The 22079-nt window shown below is 37.7% G+C and overlaps 1 protein-coding gene across 17 annotated transcripts in view; it reads left to right on the top strand.

Moving 5' to 3' along the window:
- Positions 1–22079, top strand: part of PTPRK (protein tyrosine phosphatase receptor type K) — a 389675-nt gene that overhangs the window by 218279 nt on the left and 149317 nt on the right. For all 17 annotated transcript variants that reach the window (XM_015858520.2, XM_015858509.2, XM_015858508.2 and 14 more), the window contains exon 7: positions 5005–5298. In XM_015858520.2, coding sequence (XP_015714006.1) covers positions 5005–5298 — 294 coding nt within the window. The remainder of the gene's footprint in view (positions 1–5004; positions 5299–22079) is intronic.

The raw sequence follows: 22079 nt of genomic DNA on the forward strand, positions 1-22079 counted from the left end.
GCTTCTACCCTTTCCTTTAGAACCTCTAGGAAAGGTGACTCCACCTCCACCACTTCCCTGGGCCCAACCACTCTGAGAAGAAATTCTTCCTACTATCTAATGCGATATCCAACATGAGCAGGGGAAGCTTTCAAGGTATTAATGTGTGGAGGTGAAGAGGATGTGCAGTTGCAATAAAAAAATCATTGATGTGAATGGGCTTCATGATTCTCAGCCTTCCTCTCCCTATCTCCAAAACCACCTGCTGCAGTGAGTAAGGAAACTGTGACTGAAGCGTAACGTCGTATAAATAAAAAGCATTTCATCAAATATGCACCCAGTGCCAGCTTTTCTTTTTTTCTTTTTTTTTCTTTTTTTTTTTTTCCAAAGCAAAACAATTGGTAGGAATCAACTTGGACTGCGAACTGATTATTAACAGTATATATTATAATTCAAATACTAATGAAACTCCCTTTGATTTAAATTTGGGAGATACTTGGACTTGAAAGGCTATTTAGTAAGACTGTTGTCCCCCAGACTGGGTAAATAATATTAAACAAAGTAGTATGCATATGTTGCTTGTGTATTGGTTAATGCACTAACACAACGTTAGTGATTTTTTGGCTTATTTTTTCTGTCAATAATTATGTAATTATTTGCATACATTTTCTTTATTAAGAATATGACACAACTATTTAACTGTAGGAGGGCTTAAAGCTTAATGCTGCATGCTTATTCTAGTCATTGGTCCCTAAATATCACAGTACACTTAATATATAATGTCATACATACTGATGTGAGCATAATGTACTGCTAGTAGCTCAGCAGAATGGGAACTTCATACTGATGAAATGTCAGTCTTAATTTTTGATTAACTTAGCTGTGGGCATTTCATGTCAAAACTAGAACTGTCCAAATACTGCAAAATGCTGTGCGTAAAAATCGTTTCTTTCATATGTTGTGGATGTACAAGTGTTCTTTCTTTATAGTCTTTCAGAGATGTTAGGAGCCAGACATAGTGGAAGGGATTTCACTGTGTTTACTCCCTTTAAGCCGTGGCTAAAAATATTGTAAAAAAGTAAGTTTCTAGTTAAAGTGATCACACTGGAAAAGGGATTCTGAAGTTGAGGTTTAGCAAAGGAAGAAATGAAACTCGCTGGTTGGGGTCATTGTTAAACTATTCAGCATTTGCCTTTTAAGTAAATACTGAAACAGTGGTTCTACTGATAACTCACCATCTTCGTCATCCTTCTCTGAGCATGCTCCAGGGTCTCAATGTCTTTTTTGTAGTGAGGGGCCCCACACTGAACACAGTACTCAAGGTGTGGCCTCACCAGAGATGAGTAGAGAGAGACGATCATCTTCCTGGTCCTGCTAGTTACACTATTTCTGGTACAAGCCAGAATGCCATTGGCCTTCTTGACCACCTGGGCACACTGCTGGCTCATTTTCAGCCAAGTGTTGTTCAACACTCCCAGGTCTGTTTCTTCCACATAGTCTTCCAGCCACTCTGCCCCAACCCATAGCGTTGCCTGGGGTTGTTGTGACCAAAGGACCTGACATGTGGTTATGGCAGTTGGGACGGTGCTTCCTGTCCCATTACTTCCCAGATGAGTTCTGACACATGCACACAGCTGGGAGAGCTGCAGGAGTCTTCTCACCACTGTAATACCCCATGTTCGAGGGACTGGATGGGCAGGGAGCCTGGGACTTCAGAGTTATGGTCAGTAGGCAGTATTGGTGGTAGATGGACGGTTGGACTGGATCATCTTGGAGGTCTTTCCCATACTTGGTGATTTTTGTGATTCTGGAAGTTAGTGAATCATCTGTGGGTTGAAATATATTTTTGGATAAGGTTGTTTAGAAACTTTAAAACTGCTCAGAGAAGGTCTATGGCCATGAAAAACAGAACTGTATTCAATGGAAATTGCTTGCTAGAAATGCTCTGTGCCTTACATGTCAAGATACTTCAAAGTCTGTTCAAAATAATTGGAGGAGTTGTGTGGTTTTTTTTTTGACAGAAATAAAGAGTCTTATTCTTTGGTTTGGTTGCCATGGCCAGGGTAGAGGGAGCCCACCAGGCTTCCTGAACTTGTTGCTGGGGTGGGTGGCTGAAAGCCACCAAATGCATTTTCTACATGGTCATCTGCAGACGGACTCTTGCAAGCTGTTAGTTCTCAGATTCCTGCAACGTTACCACTATCCAAGCTTTTCACTTTCTATGGCTGAAGCTAAGATTGTAGGTTGTTTGGAAACCAGACTAAAGTTCTGAGAGTGTGGTTTTTCTTGGGGTTATCTCTCATGCATCTCCTTTTTTTTTTCCCCCCTTTTATTTTTCTTTTTTCTTTTTCTTTTTTCTTTTTTCTTTTTTCTTTTTTTTTCTTTTCTTTTTCCTTTTTCCTTTTTCCTTTTTCCTTTTTCATTTTTCCTTTTTCCTTTTTACTTTTTCATTTTTCATTTTTCATTTTTCCTTTTTCTTTTTTCCTTTTTCCTTTTTTTTTTTTTTTACTTTTCATTTCACATATGAAAGATTTGCCATTGTTGACGGGCTCCTGTAAGGCACTCTGATACAGTGTTGTATATTCCTAGATGAACTTAGATTGTTAGAGTGAAAAGCCTACAATATTGTTTGCTCGAAGGATGTGCATTGTATTTAATATCCCACGGATAGAGTAGTATTTTATATATGTGATAGTTGCTATAGAAATGGTAGCCAAAACATTCATAATTGCTTTGTTCTTTCTTTTAATTGTTAATGATAACTTTCTAAGCCATAAAAGTTTCAGGTTACTGTATATTAGAAAGGAAATTATATCATTTGAAATTATAATTGGGAAACATTTGATGGATCTGGTCATAGAATAACAAATGAGAACAATTAATAGAAAGTTAATTGGGTAACATCAGAAAAGTTTATCTAGTATATTGGGATTGCATGGTTCAGTTGATATTTAGTGTACTTTTGGGATTTCTGGTTGTGCCACACCTCTAGTTCTGATAGCATATTGTATTATGAAGAATATTAATAATGCTGCAGAACAATTACTTGTTCATTTGCTAACTGATTAGAGTTCATGCATAATTTATTGGAACAGGGAGAGACTTTATAAATAAGTCTCCTTGTCCTCAAGAGCTTAAAAACAAAATGCATATGCTAATATAAGAATACGCTTTACCTCTTAACATAAAAATTTAATATGCAATGGTATATTAGTTTCATTAATATGAGGTTTTATATGTAATAATCATGCTCTTAATCAAAATGTATACTTCTAAGCACAGCTTTATGTTTTAGAGGTTTATAACTTGGAGCTGGTGGTGTTTCACGCTCATCAACATTTACGTTTTCTACTGTAATATACAGTGACCTTAGAATTCATTAGTTTGACATTTAATGTGTTAGTTTCACAGCAAATAAACTGCCCTCATTAAGCCCAGTTGCATTTCTGAGCCTTGATGCAGTTAGGAATTTGAATTAGTTCATATGTATTCTTCTTGGCAAAACAGAGTAAAACATGTAAATAATTAATTGTAATACTTTCTAGGGTTTTGTATATCCTGAAGCTGGAATTTAGATACCTTTTAACATGTGCCTTTTCACTCCAAGGGAATAAAAGGAGCTCTGCTTGTGACAATTATATTGTATTCTCAGGTTTCCTGGTCTCCAAACTGAGTGGATTGGTATGCAGCTAGTCTAAAAAAGCCCACAAGAGAGGATTCTCTTTGTGGCAAAGTGTGGGAAAGTCAGTTGCAGAGTTCATAAGTACACTGTCATGTCTTGAGGGGAATCTTCACTACTAGGACCTAGAGAACTGGGGAGTTCCTGCATGACCTTCACCATATGTTGAGGGTGGGATGGAAAAGGAAGGTGTGGAGACCTTCTGCAAGCCCTTCTCAATCGTCACTCTTCACGCAACATTGGTAGGGTCATTCCTGGGAGGCAGAATATATGCAATACTTCCACATATTATTTTCTCTTGTTTGGAGAGGTGAGGGACAATGGCAGTAAGAAGGGACAAAATTGAGGAAAATCTTTTGATCTGGTGCTCTGTCTTTTTTTTTTCTAATATACTGGCCATAAATCCCTTTACCTGCTCTGAGTTGCCATGTTGTTAGTTCCTCATTGCTGCTGTGTGAAACCCCTATGTGCATTGAATTCAGTATTGTTGCCTAATTAACTGAAACAGATTAGTTAAAATATGAGACATTTGGAATGAAGATGAACCTTCCATGTTTATCAGTGGATTCATTTTAATAGAGAAGTGACTGTTGTTGTGGTTTTTGTTTTTTTGTTTGTTTTTTTTTTTTTTTAACACAAATCATTCGTAGGCAATGTCCTACTTTGCAGATATGTTTCTCAGGATAAGGGAGATTTCACTGTTTGGTCTGTTGCTTTCTTCTCACATAGCAGCTGTTTAAATTTTGGGGTGGAAGATGTTTTGAAGAGAGAAAAACAAGAGCCAGTATACATCCTATTGTTTGAATTTCTATATCAGTAGTAAGTTTTCTTGGAGTAAAATAATGAAATCATGATTCCGTGATTCTGTGAAATACGTGATTGCAGTTTTGTTCTGTTCCGAACATTCTGAAAGGCTGTAAGAGGTAGCTGTATCTTTCACCATAACTGACAGACTTTAGATAAATTGCAGCAATAGTGATTTTTAAGAATGTTCTGTGTAGAGTTTGTGGATGAATTACAACTGTTTCTTTAAGGAAAGGTATGTATGTAGCTTCTACCAATAAAAGAAAAGCAGTTATTTTTCTGAAATGCAAATGATTGCTGTAGGAAATTATATGAATGATCTGAGACTTCTAAATGGAAAACATAATGTTGATCACATACCAGTGGTCTGCCACTAGCCTCTATGAGCTGAAATCCTCTTCAGCTCTTCTTCACTTGATGTTGGCTTGATTTTGCTTTCAGCTTTTAAATCTTTGCAGTCCAAAACCCAAAAACTTTTCCATGGAAGGAGCCCTCCTCTTAATGTTTCATCATTGACATTTTTTTAATTGTCTCCCATACAGAGCCTCCTCGACCAATAGCACCCCCACAGTTGCTGGGCGTTGGGCCAACTTATTTGCTAATTCAGCTCAATGCAAATTCAATTATTGGTGATGGACCCATTATTTTGAAAGAAGTGGAGTACCGAATGACATCTGGGACCTGGACTGAAACCCATGCTGTCAATGCCCCAACCTACAAGCTCTGGCACTTGGATCCAGACACTGAATATGAGATTCGGGTCTTGCTTACCAGACCGGGTGAAGGTGGCACCGGACAGCCAGGACCACCACTCATCACCAGAACCAAGTGTGCAGGTAAGTGCTGCTCAGAAGAAAATAATTAAAAAAAATATCCGTGTAGTTATTTTGCAGGTCTGTTAGCTTCTAATTAACCTGTAGCAGAACTTAAAGGTTCTTTAGCATGGAGAGGATCCTAAACTGTTCTGGGATCCAAATTTTGTCTGAATATGGGCATGCTGCATCCACTGCTTTACTTGGCCACTGTCTCTCATGATGCGTGCTAACCGTGGGAGGCTGGTAAACAGGTAAGGTGATAGACAGTTAAGAAAACTTCTCTTCATGGAAGAAAAGAGACCTCATTTCCATTTCTGGAGAGGACAGTCAACCTCTTTTTTCACCTTTCAATCGCGTTGTAAATCAACTTTAACATAAAGGAACTTACATTGAAAAATTATGTTTAACAAATAGAATTTTGCAAAAAAGGCAGAGTCCTGCATTACCTTTTTTCCAAACACATATGCACACTCTGCCAGAATCTCTAGCAGTTTCTAAAGTACACGTGCAGATATCACTAGGAGTGCCTTCTCTTCTCCATTTTTGACCCACTACCACCAAAAACATGTGTTGCTAATTCTTGCAGTCTACTTCTGTTTTGTTGTTTTTATTCAAGTGCTTCTGCGTGGCCAGCGCCAAGAAGATTAAGCACTGCCAACATGTGTTATATGCTCTTCCTTGCAAAGCTACTTAGAGTTATTTTAATCTCAGCTTCCATAAGAAAGATAATGCCTACCTCTCATAGTTGCAGAGGAGAAAAATTAGAGGTTTGAGCATCAGACTGGGAAGTAAATAAAAGGAAACTTAAATTGTGGGGTTTTTCTTCTAATCTCAAGATTTATAGGGCCTGACTTACAGATTTTGAAAATTCACACTGTGGTAGATTTAGTGAAGGTGCTGATAACCATCTATTCAAAACTACATTAAAGTAGTAAGAAATAAGAGCTTCAGTGACAGATTTAACAGTGAACAGTCATATATACATAGACATATATAAGATAAAATGTTTATTTTCATACATTGGTCACAGACCTCAGATGGACAGCTATTCCAATTCTCATGTAATCACTTGTTACCATTCATTTCTCTTATTTGAAGAAGATCAATATCTAGATCACAAGCTAATACTTACAGTCAACTAGGTCAGTAAGTATGAATCCCTTGAAAATTAGACAGTCTGTTCTGAAACTGGGCAGAATCTTGTCAGAAGCTGAGGCACACTGTTCATTTAACCCTAGCCAATAAGCTTGCAGCTGGAGCAAGATGAAACTGAGGGCATTGTTGAATTTTTTTGATCTTATTTATAATTTAATCTCCCTTTCCTGTGAAGTGAAAAGATATTTTTGTCTGTCTCAGTTAAGATGACAGCTGTTGAGATCTAAGTAAGGGTAGGCATTGATTTATGGTACTGAATTGTTTTAGACATTCTCCTGAAACAGTAGAAATTTGAAAACAGCTCCTGTTTTAAAGAGTTTGAGCCAAGATGAACAAATCCCAAATGTTTGGATTCCTTTTCCCCAGCACTTGAAAAATATTTCATTTACCCTGTGTGTGACAGACAATAGCTTTTAAATGAGAAAGGAAAAGAAAGGAGATCATGATTTGCATGAGACTTGACGCATTTTTAAAAGCAACTAAGGGGAAATGTTATTGTGGAGTTCATAAATTAAAAACCTGCAAGTAAGGCATCAACAGCTAGTCTGACTTGACATAAATTTTCAACTTAATTTAATTCTTTCTGAAATGAACCACATTTAAAACAAAACAAAGCAAAAAAAAAAACAAACCACCATTAAAAAACATGAACTTTCATGGTAATGTTGTTTTAATAACAATAAGATTTTCCACCGTGTACCTTGAAGGTAAGATGGGTTCTTTGTATTCCAGAAAAGCAAAAATGAATAAGTTTCACTATTAACCAATTTCAGTTAGAAGGTGAGTGAGCAGGAATTTGTGAAGGCTGGAGCACTGAGCCCAGCATTACAGGACGACTCACACAAGGCATCAGGTTGGACATCAGGTCACCGTGCTGCCTTCTCTCCTGGCTGGAAAATGGGGGCAGGTGTTCCTTTTCCACAGTGCTTATCCCAAGGCATTTGTAAGATAATTACAAACACAAGCTGATATGAATTGTATTTTTAAGAGTTTGCTCTGAAAAGGTAACTGATAAAAAGTCGTTTCTGAAAAGAAGATTTTTAAGAAGAGGTAAAGCTAAGAATGGAATAACTAACACTGCAGTCTCTTCTGCCTCCTGATTTTGTACTTGTGACTGGCAGGTGATTTACTGTGCTATATTAGATGACATTCTCTGCGGCTGTGTCTTGTTTCTGGAGATTCTTCAATTATTCCTAATTCTTGTTTCTGACAAGCTCACTTATTTTTCAAACAAATACTTTTTTTTTTTCTTCCCCTCTGAGTTCATTGTCAGTTTTGTCTTTCTACAAGTTGTGTAGGTATTAGTTCAAATTCTGAAACAAATTATAATTGATTATCTGATCAGTGTCAAGTGAAGTAGAGAGAAATAAATGAATTTTCAACATGAAGTTTGACTGCTCTCTATACAGATTAAAAAGCACACATTAGTGAACATTGATCTGATGAGTTGTTAGTGTTCATGTTCCAGGTACCAGTAACAACTAACTAACTCACTGACACATCAATAGGAATAGGTTAGTATTCTGCTTCTGTTTATTTAATACCGAAGTAAATGTTAGCATTATTTTTGAATGAAGATTGAAAATGATTTTCTACAGAATTCATTTAGTATTTAGAGTTTCTTGACATTTGGTAACAACGTATTATCGATCAGTTAGCTTTTGATTTGCTGGAGATGTATCCAGCTTATGAACAATTAGAGCAATGACTGTATGTATCTCTGTATCAGACATGCACGTTTATTATTAAGTATTTTCATCACTTTCCATCTTCCTCATGGTAAGAACATTGTCTAGTGACTTAGTGAACATTTCCAATAATACCAAACAAAATAGTTTTCTAAAGAAGGTTTAATTCCTTCAGTAGTTAAGTCTTCCAGAAGCCTGTTTATCTAACTGCAATTTCCTAAGTAATATTTCTCTACACTGAAGCTACATGGCTTTGTTTTGCTAAATAACTCGCATGCTGTTTTGTCAGTTTGCAGTCCTATATCCACAATTAAAGATAGTGCTGAGCAATGAAATTTACAAAACAATAGAGTGTCATTAAAGGATTGAAGGGAGCTTAAAACATGTTAAGCAAACTGTAATTCTCCTTCTTAAAAGCCAGGTATAGTCTTTGTTCTTCCGTTTTTTGAGCACAGACAAACTTTGTGCTGAGAACAGCATTGTGTACCCTTGTGTGCTGTTCAGAAATTATCAGGAGCTGCTGATGCTGGAGTCTACATCCTTCCAGTTGCATCTCATGGTGTGCCCAAGCTGGCAACAATGCCTGCACTTCTTGCCTGCTGTTGTTCCTGTAATTATTCACTTCTTAAGCATTCTAAAACCAAAGGCAAAGTTAGTATTTTCATTGCAAGTAATTCTAAGGTAGTTTTCTGTGGCTATTTTGTTTTGAGAGTGGTTTTATTTATTTATTTATTTATTTATTTATTTATTTATTTATTTTTGAGTTGTATCTCTGAGTTGTGATTGCATACCCTGCCTTTCCTTTGGGGAGCTGTAGAAAATATGTTGTAATCTAAAATTGTCCAGTTAGGCTGCTTTATCAACTGTAAGTTATAAGTTATTCTGCTGTATTTGCTACTGCTCTGAGTAACAGCTAACAGCTCAGCTTTATGATTAACTGATGTTTTAGCAGCAAAGGAGGTCAATAGTTCAGCCTGTCCAGAGCTTAATATATGTACACAGCAGAATTACTCGCTCTTGCTCTACAGAAGTTTAGAGCAAGGCTGTGATTTTCAGTAAGATGTGAAGAATTGTAAAGCAGCTGGGGGAAAGTCCTGTGTATTTTTGTTGCGCTTTTTTTTCTTTCCCAAATGTTTTGATTTTAATAAGCTGTTACATCTATTAGTTTTAAATAATAATAGATGGACAGGAAGCTTTACACTAAAGATTACAGCTTTATCAGAGCTGCAAATGGAATAGGTATTGATGCTTATTATTATTATTATTATTATACTGTTGTTCACAGCAACTACCAGTCACAGAGCCCTGGCTATCAGTAGCAGTAAGCCCACAGAGACAGGGGCACAGTATCCATCTGTGGGTAAATTCTGGGGAGCTGGGCTGCTCTCTGTCCCCCTCCTGCAAGTGTGAAGTGCTCATCTGTAAATGTGGGCAAACACTGAAAAACAAAAGTAAGCTTAAGGGGTTGTTTTTTATTTTCTTAGTTTTTTAATTTTTTTTCAACGTTAAGACCCCTATGATGTTGACACTGAGAAACTGACTTTTCATGGCCATCTGGAGAATTGAAATGTTGTTCTGGTTCCATGCAAATTCAATTTGATTTTTGGAATGAGGGAAGTGAAAGGAGCAGAGCAGAATCAAATTTGTTTGTGCTGATGTGGGATGTATACAGCACTGCTTAGGTTTGGGCTGCTCACCTTCTGCACTTTCAGGCTGGAGTGTTTAAGGCAGGGAGCTTGATTTGCAGCCTTGGCTGTGTGCTGTGCATGAGAACTCATTGTGTTGGTATGGGAGGCAGAGGACTTGGGAAATCAGATACAGTTAGCATCAGTGATGGGTTCTGGAAAATATGACACTGACTATATAAGATGGGCCATTCATTTGCATCTTGAAGCCGTTAATCTTAAATGCTTATTTTAGTCTTTTGAAGCCAATAAAAGTACAGAAAGATGTATAATTTCCAATCATTTATTTATAAGCAAAGAAATTAAGTGGACAGAGTGAATATTTACCTTTACAGTAGAACAGTTACCTTAAGATTTCAAGTGAAATCTTACCTTTTTAACCTCACAATTGATATTATTAGAGATTTACATTACAGCTGTGAGTAGAGCCTAAATAGAGTGCTGAAATTTTATAATTTTATTACTCATATTTCTGCTGTTTATAAGCTGAACATTTTTCTAGAATAAACTAAGATGAATAACTTTAAATAAATGTGATACTTTAAAAAATATATTTTTCATTTGTCACTGCAGAAGTGACCACATTACACCAATATTTATAAGTTGTTGTTGTTTTTAAAAATGTATTTGGCACTTATGACTGTTTCTGGGCTTTTTGCCAACTAGTAATTGGAAACACTGAAGATCTCACTGGCAGGTTCCAAATGCGCCAGTCTCCTGCTCTTTAAAGGTTTACCAGTTTGCTGTGATGTAGGATGGAATAATTTTTTAAGAAAGTATTTAAACAAAGTTTGGAGTAAAGAAACTCGGTCTTATTCCTTTTGGAATTGAATGCTAGAATTGCATGCTTGTTGATCAGTGAGCATCCTGTGAAACAGATATCTGATTTGGAACATCAGCTGGCATGTTCAACCTGTATTCTGCTTATTGTGCAGATTGTCACATATAGAATTCTAATGATGCTTATATCCATAAGAAAGGGCTATTGCACAGCTGAGTTACCTAGCAGGAGACTAGGCAGAGTGCCTAGCCAAGCTCCTGTCAGATTGTGTGAATTAAGCATGGTATCCACTTTTTCAAAGGATTGCAATGCTGATGACTCAGTTGAATTGGCATTAAACTGAAAGTTCAGACACTGACCTCCGCTAAATTAGTTTTCAGCTTTTTGTGTTTGCTATATTCAGTGTTGCTTAGTATCTCTTTTCTGGTATTTGCAGCTGCAAGCTCTCTGTACTAAGTGAAAGATTTCTTCCAGGACTGTGCAATAAGATGTGGTTTTGCTGAATTCTCCCCATATTTCTTCTGGGGGGTGATTTTGTTTGTGGTTAGTTCTTTATAGGGATGTATTCTGCAGCACATCACCTTATATCTCTTTACTTATGATTAGAGGTAGCAGACCTCAGTTGGTGGGCTCTTCTAGCTTGGTCACAACACTGCTTTGGTCACAACAACCGTAGGCAACCCTACAGGCTTGGGGAGGAGTGGCTGGAAAGCTGACTGATGGGAAGGGGCCTTGGTGTGCTGATGGACAGCCAGCTGAATATGAGCCAGCAGTGTGCCCAGGTGGCCAAGAAGGCCAATGGCATCCTGGCTTGTATCAGGAATGGTGTGGTGAGCAGGACTAGGGAAGTCATCCTGCCCCTGTACTCACCATTGGTGAGGCCTCACCTTGAGTACTCAGTTCAGTTTTGGGCACCTCACTACTGAAGGGACATAGAGGTGCTGGAACAGGTCAAAGAAGGGCAATAAAGCTTGTGAAGGGCTTGGAGAATATGCCCTATGGGGATATTCTGAAGGAATATCTGAAGGAACTGGGTCTGCTTAGTCTGGGGAAAAAGAGGCTGAGGGGAAACCTTGTTCCCTGCTTACAGTGAGAGCAGGGTTGATCTCTTCTCACTGGTGACAGGTGACAGGACAAGGGTAAATGGCGTCAAGTTGTGCCAGGGTAAGTTTAGGTTGTATATTATGAGAACTGTCTTTACAGAAAGGGTTGATAAGCGCTGAAATAGGCTCCCCAGGGAGGTGGTTGAGTCACCATCCCTGGATGTGTTTAAAAACTGTTCAGATGTGGTGCTCAGGGACGTGATTTCGCAGAGGGTTGTTGGGGTTGGATAGAATGGTTAGCTTGCAGTCAGACTCGATGATCTTTAAGGTCTTTTCCAGTTTTCTATGATTCTATTCTATGATTCTCAAAGTGACTGTTGGGTGCAGTGCCTTCTCTTGCTTGCTCTCTGAGGTTCCCACAAGCAGACAGTATCAGCCAAAGACCTGCAGAAAGAGATGGTGCTTGTCCTTGGCACTTCACAGCCTGCACATTCGGGTGTTGATAACCAATCTCATTCACTAACTGAAGCCCATCAGCCATATGATGGAGCAGGCTGCTTCCCCTTGGCTGAGCAGGAAGAGATCAGTTGTCACCTCTGCCAGAACTGCCGTCTCTTACCTACGGTATTGCCATCCCTGGTTTAACCTCAGGCTGCACAGCAGCTCTTTATAGAGCAGAGTGCTGTGGTATGGAGGCTGTAGCAATTTATCCAAAGTGCTAGTAACAAGTCAATAGATCATGCTTTGTAGAGGATCACTGTATGTGGCAAGAAAATGTATTGCATTGCATTAATCCATGGCATCAATTGCAGCTGTAAAAGAGTGGACGTGGATTATAATTCATATTGCAGCACTTGAAAATGCTATGGGTGCACCCAGACTAGATAACCATTAAAACTTCTCTGAAGTTTTGGGATTAATGTTCACAGATCTTTGGTCTGTGCTCATTCCCAAAGAGCATAACTGCAGGTTAATTTAATCTTACCCTATCAGTTTCTATTAACTGTAGAACTGTAACTGACACTTCTGTTTTTAATTTCAACAGAGGAAAAAAAAAAGGGGGGAAAAAAAAAAGCATCTTTTTGGAAATATGATTCATTATTGTGCTTTATACTTCAGCTTGCTTTCATAATCAGGCTCTTTCAAGTTTTAAAGTGTAGTATTAATTTTGTAGCAATTGAGAATTTTAAAGTACATTAATGTAACCAACTTTTTAACACTCACAGTTTTATAGGACCTAAATCTATTAAAAATTAAGCATAAAAAAATATTGAAATCTTAGGATTTGCTCCTGTCAGTGTAGTTCCTCACTGTGCAGTTTTGGAAGCATGCTATTTTTCAGTGTTATTTTGATACTATTTGCAGAATAATTTGAAGTGTGTAGGAAGGGCTGCAGGTAACATGGATGGGAGCTTGGAAGAGCTGAAGGGAAAAGCAATACCAGCAGTAAGTGTTGGGGAAGGGGTGCTGATGAGATTTCCCAGATGCATTCATGATTCTTTCCCTCTCCCCATAGGTCTTTCTTTTTGGAAATAATTTTGGGGCAATATCATGTCATTCATGCTAGTGTGAGATCTGGATCGAGTTCAGGTTAACATCCTCCTAAGGCTAGGAAAGACTTCACAAAAGCCCTGCTTCTTAATATCATTGATTCTTTGTGCTTCATTTGCTAATGAATCTTATTTTTGCATTTAATTCCTGTTGGTTTTTTGGGGTTTGTTTGTTTGTTTTTGCTGTTGCTGTGGTTTTTTTGGAGGCTAGGCTATGTGAGGTAGAACTGAGTGAATTTCATTTTCTTAATTTTATTTCTCAGTTAATCTTCCTGCTGGCACTGGGAAGGAGACTGGACCAGATGATGCTTTTGTATAGAATGATAATGAAATAGCTTCCATTTTAATAATCAGTTGAGGGCACATTATGCAGTAGATGGTGGCACTTCAGGTGATTAGTAGATCCAGAATTCCAAAATGGCTTGTCGGGACTCTTAGCACTACCTGGTTTTGCTTGGTGTTTAACAAAATAATGTGGAGCAGTCCTGGAAAGTTCCTGATGACTTGAAAAGTAACACTAAACAAATTGACATAAAGGATCAGGATCACCCAATTAATTAAAAGCTTGTCATCCTTAATTCTAAACAGAGTAATGGAACTGCCAATACAGGGGGTGATTAATGAAGAATTAAGAATGTAATATAGTTAGAGATAGTCAACAGGTTTATGGAATACTGATCTTGTCAGCATAACTTGATTTGTTTTAAAATTAGATTACAGATTTGGTTAATAAAGGCAATATTGTTCTTCTGTAATTTGATAAAAAAAACATTTTGATTAGAAATCAAAATAAAATCAACTCAAATGGAGAAGAAGTAGCTGATGTATCTAAAACCATTTTTATGGATTAAATGAATAAGCATTTCTACCCATATCAGGAACAGTTCTATATAACTTATGAAGATAAGCTGTCAAACAGGAAAAAAGAAAAAAGAAAAAAAAAAAAGATTGTAAAAGTGACTAAAAACAAAGAAAGAACAAAATATGAGGTTATGAGGTTACTGACTTAAGGTGCTGAGATGTAATGGCAGAATAAGAGAAGTAGAGCTCAGTCATTGTGAAGATGATGATGTGATTTGGTCATCACTGAGCACTGAGCTCTCAGCTGGCCACGTTACTGAGAGAGCTCATGCAGTCCTTCGCTGTGCAAACCAGAGAAAAATATCTTGCCCTTTCCACAGTATTGGAAAATATTTTAAAGTTTTAGAAGTCATATATTTGAAATTGAAACTTTACTAATTTCCCATTAACCCAAATTTTCTACGCCCACCTCCCCAAATCTGTGTGATGTCCTATTTTGTAGAATCAAATTATGGTGTTATATAAGAGCTTATTGTCTGATTGGGAAAGCAGAATAAAAGAATTCTGGCAGAAAAATGGATTCCTGAAAGAAAATCTTGTTAAAGAAGAGTGATGTGACCAAAATTAATACTGGTATTATAGGTGCAGGCATGATTTTGAACACTGATTTCTCTTATGACTGAAATTTGTACTCAAGGTTTCCCTGTTTGATATCTCTAACCATAGTGAATAAACAGCATACTATTTCATTTGTATATGAGTGTATTTCATCTCATATTAACTTTTAAAACTATTTCATTTTATGCATTTATATTAGATTTATATTAATTGCTGAAAACTATTTAATTTCTCTTGGAAATGGCAACGTGCATTCAGATAATTAAACATCTCAAATATTTTTTACTTTATTACCTTTATTTTATAGAATTATGTTCAACATGAGGGATTGGTGGAAGTACACTTGATGTCATGCCTTCTTCTTTCTATCAAATGAATTCTACCAGTTAGGCTGAGATGTCAGAATATGAGCACCCACTGAAAATATGACATGCTGCATTCCCAGTTTATGACATGTAGCACTTCAAATGATTACGAAGAAGGAAACTATTTCAATTGCATTATGTTTCCTTAAAAGTAACAACTTTGGAAGATAGCTCTGGACTGTAATTCTACAAATGCGCTTTCTGTTTGTGGCTATTTTGTCACCTCTGGCATTGTGTCCCAGTGCTATTTGGAAAGTGGGCTCAATATGCATGTTTCGCCAGCAATTTCTGTTCATTTACCTTGTGATTTTTTCAGAGAAATCACTTCTCTTAATTTTATTGTGTTTGTTGTAATGAGATCTAGGCCTTCCACAGATTTGTAATGCGATTGGATTTTAATGAAGGTTAATAATGTGGAGAATAAATTATTATTCATTCATTCAAGAATTTTTTTCTTACTGATGCATTTTTCTGGTCCTGTGGAGGGGGAGAACCTCCATGACAAAGAGTGCTCTTGCACTCTTAACTACAGGATGCCATGGGGAGTGAGGGAAAAAGGGAACAGTAATATTGTATAGAAATGAGTGGAGATCAATTTATGCCTGAAATATATGAATATTTTTGGCTGTTCTATCACTTCTCTGTTATTCTCTGAATTGCCATAATTAAGGATCCCGATAGTTAAAAGTGTTCCTTATGTTTATGTGTGTGTGTGTGTGTGTGTGTCTGTGTGTGTCTTCACCTCTGAGACTTCTTAGCTTACCACTGCCATGTTTTCTTTCTCTGTCTCTCAGCTTTTTGGGAACCCTCCCAAGCCTACATCTTCTTTCCCTTCAGATTTGAAAGAGATTTTAAAGTTAGAAGTAAAATCACCAATGCTTCTGTCTTAAGGAATGGATGAGAGAATGAATAATATGTCCTAGAAGTTTTTCCCATAGTGTTATGTGCTTGTAGAAAGCTCATAGATCATCCAGTGTATAAGAATCTACGCAGAAAAGAAACGAGAAAAAAGATATTCAGATATAACAAATATTGTGTAGGGAAAGATAGTGCCTGTGTATTTGAAAGACAAGTTAAGATGGTCGACATTTTTCATTGTCACTTCACTGCTGGGTATATTCAGAGCAGATATCTGTTGTTTATAGAATGAGGGGAAAAAATGTTCACAACAGTAACATCATATAGAAATCAACAAACATACATAGCCATGATCTTTATGTGTTACTGTGAATTATTTAGTCTTGAATTTACTAGTTATTGTGTGCTTTAAATAAGGTCACTTCTCAAACTTACTGTTTTTTTCCCTGTGATAATCTGATCTGATTCCAGCAGCAGGCACAGAAGTGCTACCACGCTTCAATATTGCCCTCACAAATCAGCTTACTGCCTCAGTGTTTAAGAAGGGATTTGCAAGTTTAAGGTGAGAGTCTGACTCTAGGTGATTTAAAGATCACATGAAAATACATTTGCTTTTGGTTCCAAGGTGTGGAGTTCCAGCTAAGCCACTACAGCACACACCAGTCAGGTACTGTGATGAAAGCTGTTCTCTCTGTTGACTTCAGTCTGAAAATCTGTCATATGGACAGGCATAAATCAGAAAATGTCCCGTTACATGCTTCATTCACCTACATTAATCTATTGGAGATTCTGTCTGTTATCTCAGAGTAAAAATGTGTGCTCATGTGTATGCTTTTTCAGCCTCTGAAGAGCAGCCATCCCGTACCTCCAGCCCTGTTGAACAGCTCTCAGCTACTAGGCTTGCTTCCTTTGGCCTGTGATAGACAATTACCCAGGGTTAGAAACAAATTTGCAGCCGTTGTAATAAGGAAATGCAGCTATGAAAACAAGCAAACAACAGAAAGCAGTTACTACCTTTATAACATTGTGTTTCAAGCTTGGATACAGAAAATCTGTTTTAAAATCACTACTGTTATCCTCACCATCCTTCTTTCAGTGTTTCAGTCTTGTATAGGTTTGTAGTGAGGTTAATTTATAGCACTACCAGCTCCTGGAAGAAACCCTTTTTGTCTCAGGAGTTGATGGTCTGCAATTTGCTGAGTTGTCTTCTGTACAGAATAATTGTTGGTGAGAAAAAATGAGTTACTCAAAACAGTGTACCTTCCAATACAAAAAAAGACAGAGATCTCTTGGAAAGAGTCCAGCGGAGGTGGCCACTAAGATGGTGGAAGGGCCTGGAGCATCTCCCCTTAGAGGAGAGGACGTTAGGGAACTGGCGTCTGTTTAGCCGGTGAGAAAAAGAAGCTGAGCAGGGGATCTTGATCCAGAGTTTATAAATACCTGAGGGCCGAGTTGTGCTGGGAGCCATACAGTGGTGAGGCTTGGCTCTTCACCCCAGGTAGAGTATTATGTGGGAGACAGGACTAGGGGTTATGGGATGAAAGTACAGCATAGGAAGTTCCACACAAATGTGCGGAAGAACTTCTTTACAGTGAGGGTGACGGAGCACTGGAACAGGCTGCCCAGGGAGGTGGTGGAGTCTCCTTCTCTGGAGATATTCAAGACCCACCTGGATGCCTACCTGTGCGACGTGGTGTAGGGAGCCTGCTTTGTCAGGGGAGTTGGACTCGATGATCTCTAGAGATCCCTTCCAACTCCTACAATTCTGTGATTCTGTGATAATAGTAACTTCTTCTTGGTTAAAAAATGATATTTAAAAGTCTGTGAAGGTCATTATATATTCTTTTTTTGTTTGATAGGATTTTAATATATGAACCCACTCTTTTGAATTTAACCTTTCTTGGAGTAGTCTTCATAAGGAGTAAGAGCAAAGCTGGGCTGCTGGGTGAGACTCTTGGATGGAGGGGGCTGAGCATCCCTGCGCTGTGTGAGGAAGCACAGCACTAGCACAGTGCTTGCCCTGTAATGTTTTAATTTCTGCAAGGAAAGTGTAACTTTTTGTGCTTTGTGAAGAGAGTGTCTAGCTATTTAGCAAGGGACAAAGCATAATGTCATCGTTTGAGAGATGTATTGTCAACTTGGACAGGTGATATTTAAGGAGCCTGAAGAGAGAAATGACCTGGCAGTGTAACAAGACATATCACAAGTGACTGTCTCAGAAAGAATGAGAACAAGACAGACAATTTCCATTACTTCTCAATGCTAAGGTGCTAGCATTATCCCCTAAACAACCACATGCTCCAAGCAATAATCATGCACTGTCTTCTTCTGTACTAATATGAAGGTGGAATTCAATCTCTTTGACGCATATTGCTTCAGCTTCTGACTTGTCAGGTTGTTTCTCTGTTGGAGTTCAGCTAATATATACTGAATGGGCTTTGTATACTGACTGAAAAGGGTGAAATACTTATCCGTTTTCCTTTGGAGCTGGCTGTGGAAGTGCCTAGAATATGCGAGGGGAGAGAGGCTTTGTCTTTGGTAGCCTTACTGTAGAACAGGAAAAATTCAAGCCCTTCTTCAAATTGGCTGCTCTTTCAGAGTTGGCTCTTCAGCCTGAACTGAGGAGCCCATTAGCGACTTGTTAATTCCCAGAATCATTTGTAGAGATGTAGTCCTTGTTATTCCTATCTTCCCAGCAGTGTCTGTGTGCTTTGTTTTTTATGGCTGAATTTCACACTTGTTTTTTTTTAAACTTCTCAGCGGGAACATTTTTGCATTACCTGGTAGAGAGGCTCAACATTTTTTGTATTAGTCAAATCCTTCCCTTCAGTTGCAGTATTCACTGTTATGATATTCTTCCTATTGATGAAGTGCATTTTATAGTACACTTGCATTGATTATGAGGTATTAAATACTATGGATGCAACCATTAGATTTCTCTGGATGTAAGGAGAAAATAAATAAGTAATTAAGATAATCAGTGAAAAGTAAGGAATTGCTTTTCTTTGCAATATATAAAAGATGGGGAAAAAACAGTAGTCCTCCAGTGATAATGCCCTACAGCAGCTTGTTGCTTTTTCTTAACCCACAGCCTGGTGGAATGAACTACTATTCCTATATTTGAAGGATCTGAAAATACTTGGTCTGAATCAAATGTAAGCAACATTTTAAAACACCAGAGTCTTATCCGTAACATGAATAACTTTTGTCAGAGCTTAATTTCTATGGGGTATGCATGTTTCTGTGTTTTTGTTCTCTTCAGTTTAAATCAGCAACATAGTTTCTTAGTACAAATCTTAGTACCCTAGTGAGTACTGAATTGAACAAAGTTCTGAAGCTGCTGTTATGACAAACGTCAGTAGCTTCCTGTCCAGGCAAGCTTTTCAGGACTGTTTTCTGATAAATATCTGGTGTATCATGGTATTCTCTGTACAAAATGTGCATGAGGACTCATGCAACTATGCAGCCTTTTTTTTTCTCCTGTAGCTATCAGTAATGTGTGTTCACTTCACCGTCTAGTTTGAATATTTAAAAGCTTTGCAAAAGAATCTCAGGGAAGACTCATACAGAGCTGTGTTTTTTGTTTTATTCAGTCCGTGCTGCATAGATTTTTCCATGCTCTCTTATGGGAAGTCATGCATTTAAACATATTGCAATGGATATGCATAAGGAAATTGAATTATGCTTGTTTCTGTTATCTCAAAGGTGACTTCTTTTTTTCAACTTTTGAATAAACGTTCAAAGGTTTTTCTCTTTTACTGTAATGCAGCATTTGTGCCTATAATTTGCTATAAGCGACAAGAACAGATGAGACAATACTTTAAATTCTTTGTCTTGAAAGTTTCTGCTGTCAGAGAAAAAGAAAATTAATCTAAAATACGTTTTGACATTTAAAAGAGAATTATTTGTCTTAAAACTCATAAAACAATCAAAAACTTAAATTGGTTGAGTCTGCACATTTTAGAGCATTACTCTTACTGGAGCTTACTAGGTAAGGTAAAGCACTTATAGTGTGCTTCAGTGTAGTAGCCTTCGCCTTTGTTTAGTAAGCTTAATCGCTTTAGGACAAGTACCCTTTCCAACTCTGAAGGGGCTGTGGAGATTTTCTTGTCAATGACGCTTCTTTCCTGTCTCTTTGTAGGTCTTGCATGTGAAGTCAGACGTTACTGAGGTTGTTTCCCTGTGAATTCCTGTCTTTTGAGTTTGCATAGATAATTCCCACCTTGTCAATCTCGACAAATTTTGTTGTTGCTGTTTTTGTAATATTCTAGGAGTATCTTAAAATCAGTTTGTATCTAGCAATTAGCAGCCTCTGGATTTGTGCTGGTAGTAGTGCTGTGTTTGTACTAGGAATTAACAGAATCCATCCTCGGTGGCTGCTGGCCCTCAGGCCTTTTGCTGTATCTGAAGGATCATCCTGCTCCTTGACAGTTACATACTGACAGAAGTGTCTCAGAAGTGGTGAGGCTAGCAATTGTTTAATAAAACCCTTCCTCCACATCCTTTGTTATGCCCACATCATCTGAAGTCCTTATGCAAGAGGATACTGTTTTCTGTTTGAAATAGAAATACAGAGAAAGTGCAAGCAGTCATCAAATACTCACCAATGTCTTCTAGGTTTTTTTAGGAATGAGCTAGCTGATAGATTTTAAACTCATGTAAGTCCTAAAGCTCCTCTCTACTAGGTGCTTCTGGGTTTGTGTTCAGCTCATGTTGTCTGGCACAGTGATGAGCTCTGCTACTTTCTTTGTGAGGTCACTGATGTGAAGAGGTGGGTCCTTCACAACGTGCAGGGTGAGGATTTGTAGGCTGAAGGAAGCAGAGGGGATCAAGGTCGGGAGACCCAGATACAGTAGGTGACATTTGTACTGGAGAGCTGGGGAAGATGTAGGGAGTGAAGGCACAGCAGGACGTGAGACTCAGCCTTCAAGTTGTTGCTGCAGTGCAGCTGGAGGTCTGACTGGCACTGCTGTAACTGAGTAGCAGGTATAGCCAGGAAGCATTTTGCCTCTGAAGTCTTGGTCAGGAAACAACAGTGGCAGAATATCTTCTTGTCTGTTTTCTCTGTGGAAGTTGTCTGAGGCATGAATGGAAGGACTGACAAAAACACTTCCTATAGGAGTCTTAGTGAAATACGTACTTTAAAATTGATTATTCTCACCTTTTTTAAAATCAGTCAATAAATAGAAAGCAGGCAGGCCACTATCCTCTGCTGTCTTCAAGGACAGGGGGAGATCAAACTTTGGACTTGAAAACTTAATTGAAATCTTGCAGTCCCTGATGGCTTTTGGCATTTGTTTGTAGATGTCCATTACCATTCGTGCCATTTGGAGTTGTTACTAGTAAAATTTTCTGCAAGATGTGAAAGAGAGGAACTTTTGTTTTGACACTGAAATCGTGTATATGTACGGAAATGCCTAGGTTTGGGTGTGTTTATAATGAAATTTATATCAATTTCAATAAAAATATTCTGATAGTATTATAAATATAAAATAAAATTGGTTTCAACTCACAAAAAAAACCTCTGCAATTATATCTTTAGTAATCAGAGAGACAGAACTATTTTCTCCCCCAGTGTATTACAATACATATGATGGAAAAAAGTCCATACCTGCAGTACTGTTAAAGTTGGGAGAATAGAGTTTTGTCTTTGTTCTTGCCAAGTATAATTCACAAAGATGCAGCAATTTATATTCCATGCATTTTCCAAATGATCATTTGCATGTATTGGTCTTAATCAATCATGATTGTGTAGTACATAAATACTTAAGACAGCTTGAACTTAGCCTAGTATTTAGAACCACTGCATCATATGGTTAGATTGTAGTGAGAGAAAAAGCTATAAATTTTAACAATTGTTTCAAGAGAATTACTTGAGAAGTCATGTTAAATGTAAAAACAGTTTTTGTGTTCATTAAAAATGTAGTTTAGAAGTTAGAAAGTAGCTTTTAAGAGTCAGAGAAGTAAAGTCTGAGATTTGTTTTCCATTTAAAGGTTGGGAGGTAAGAAACCTACTATTTTTCTCTTTTAAAAGGCCTTATTAAAGTTTGTGGGGGAGATTTTGGAGAAAACTTGAGAGAACTGCTAGAAATGGGAAAATTGTTACTGAAGAAATCAGATTTCCTTGTGTTATACACATGTTGTAGTAATCCTTTGTGTCGTATTTCTGCTGATATCTGCTGGGGCCAAGAGTGGCTGCCATTTCTCCTCCATCCTCAACAGCACTTATTGCCTAATTTCACTTTTAGGTGCTTTGGT

The sequence above is a fragment of the Coturnix japonica genome, chromosome 3 (assembly GCF_001577835.2).
Source record: "Coturnix japonica isolate 7356 chromosome 3, Coturnix japonica 2.1, whole genome shotgun sequence".
In the NCBI taxonomy this organism is placed as follows: Eukaryota; Metazoa; Chordata; class Aves; order Galliformes; family Phasianidae; genus Coturnix; species Coturnix japonica.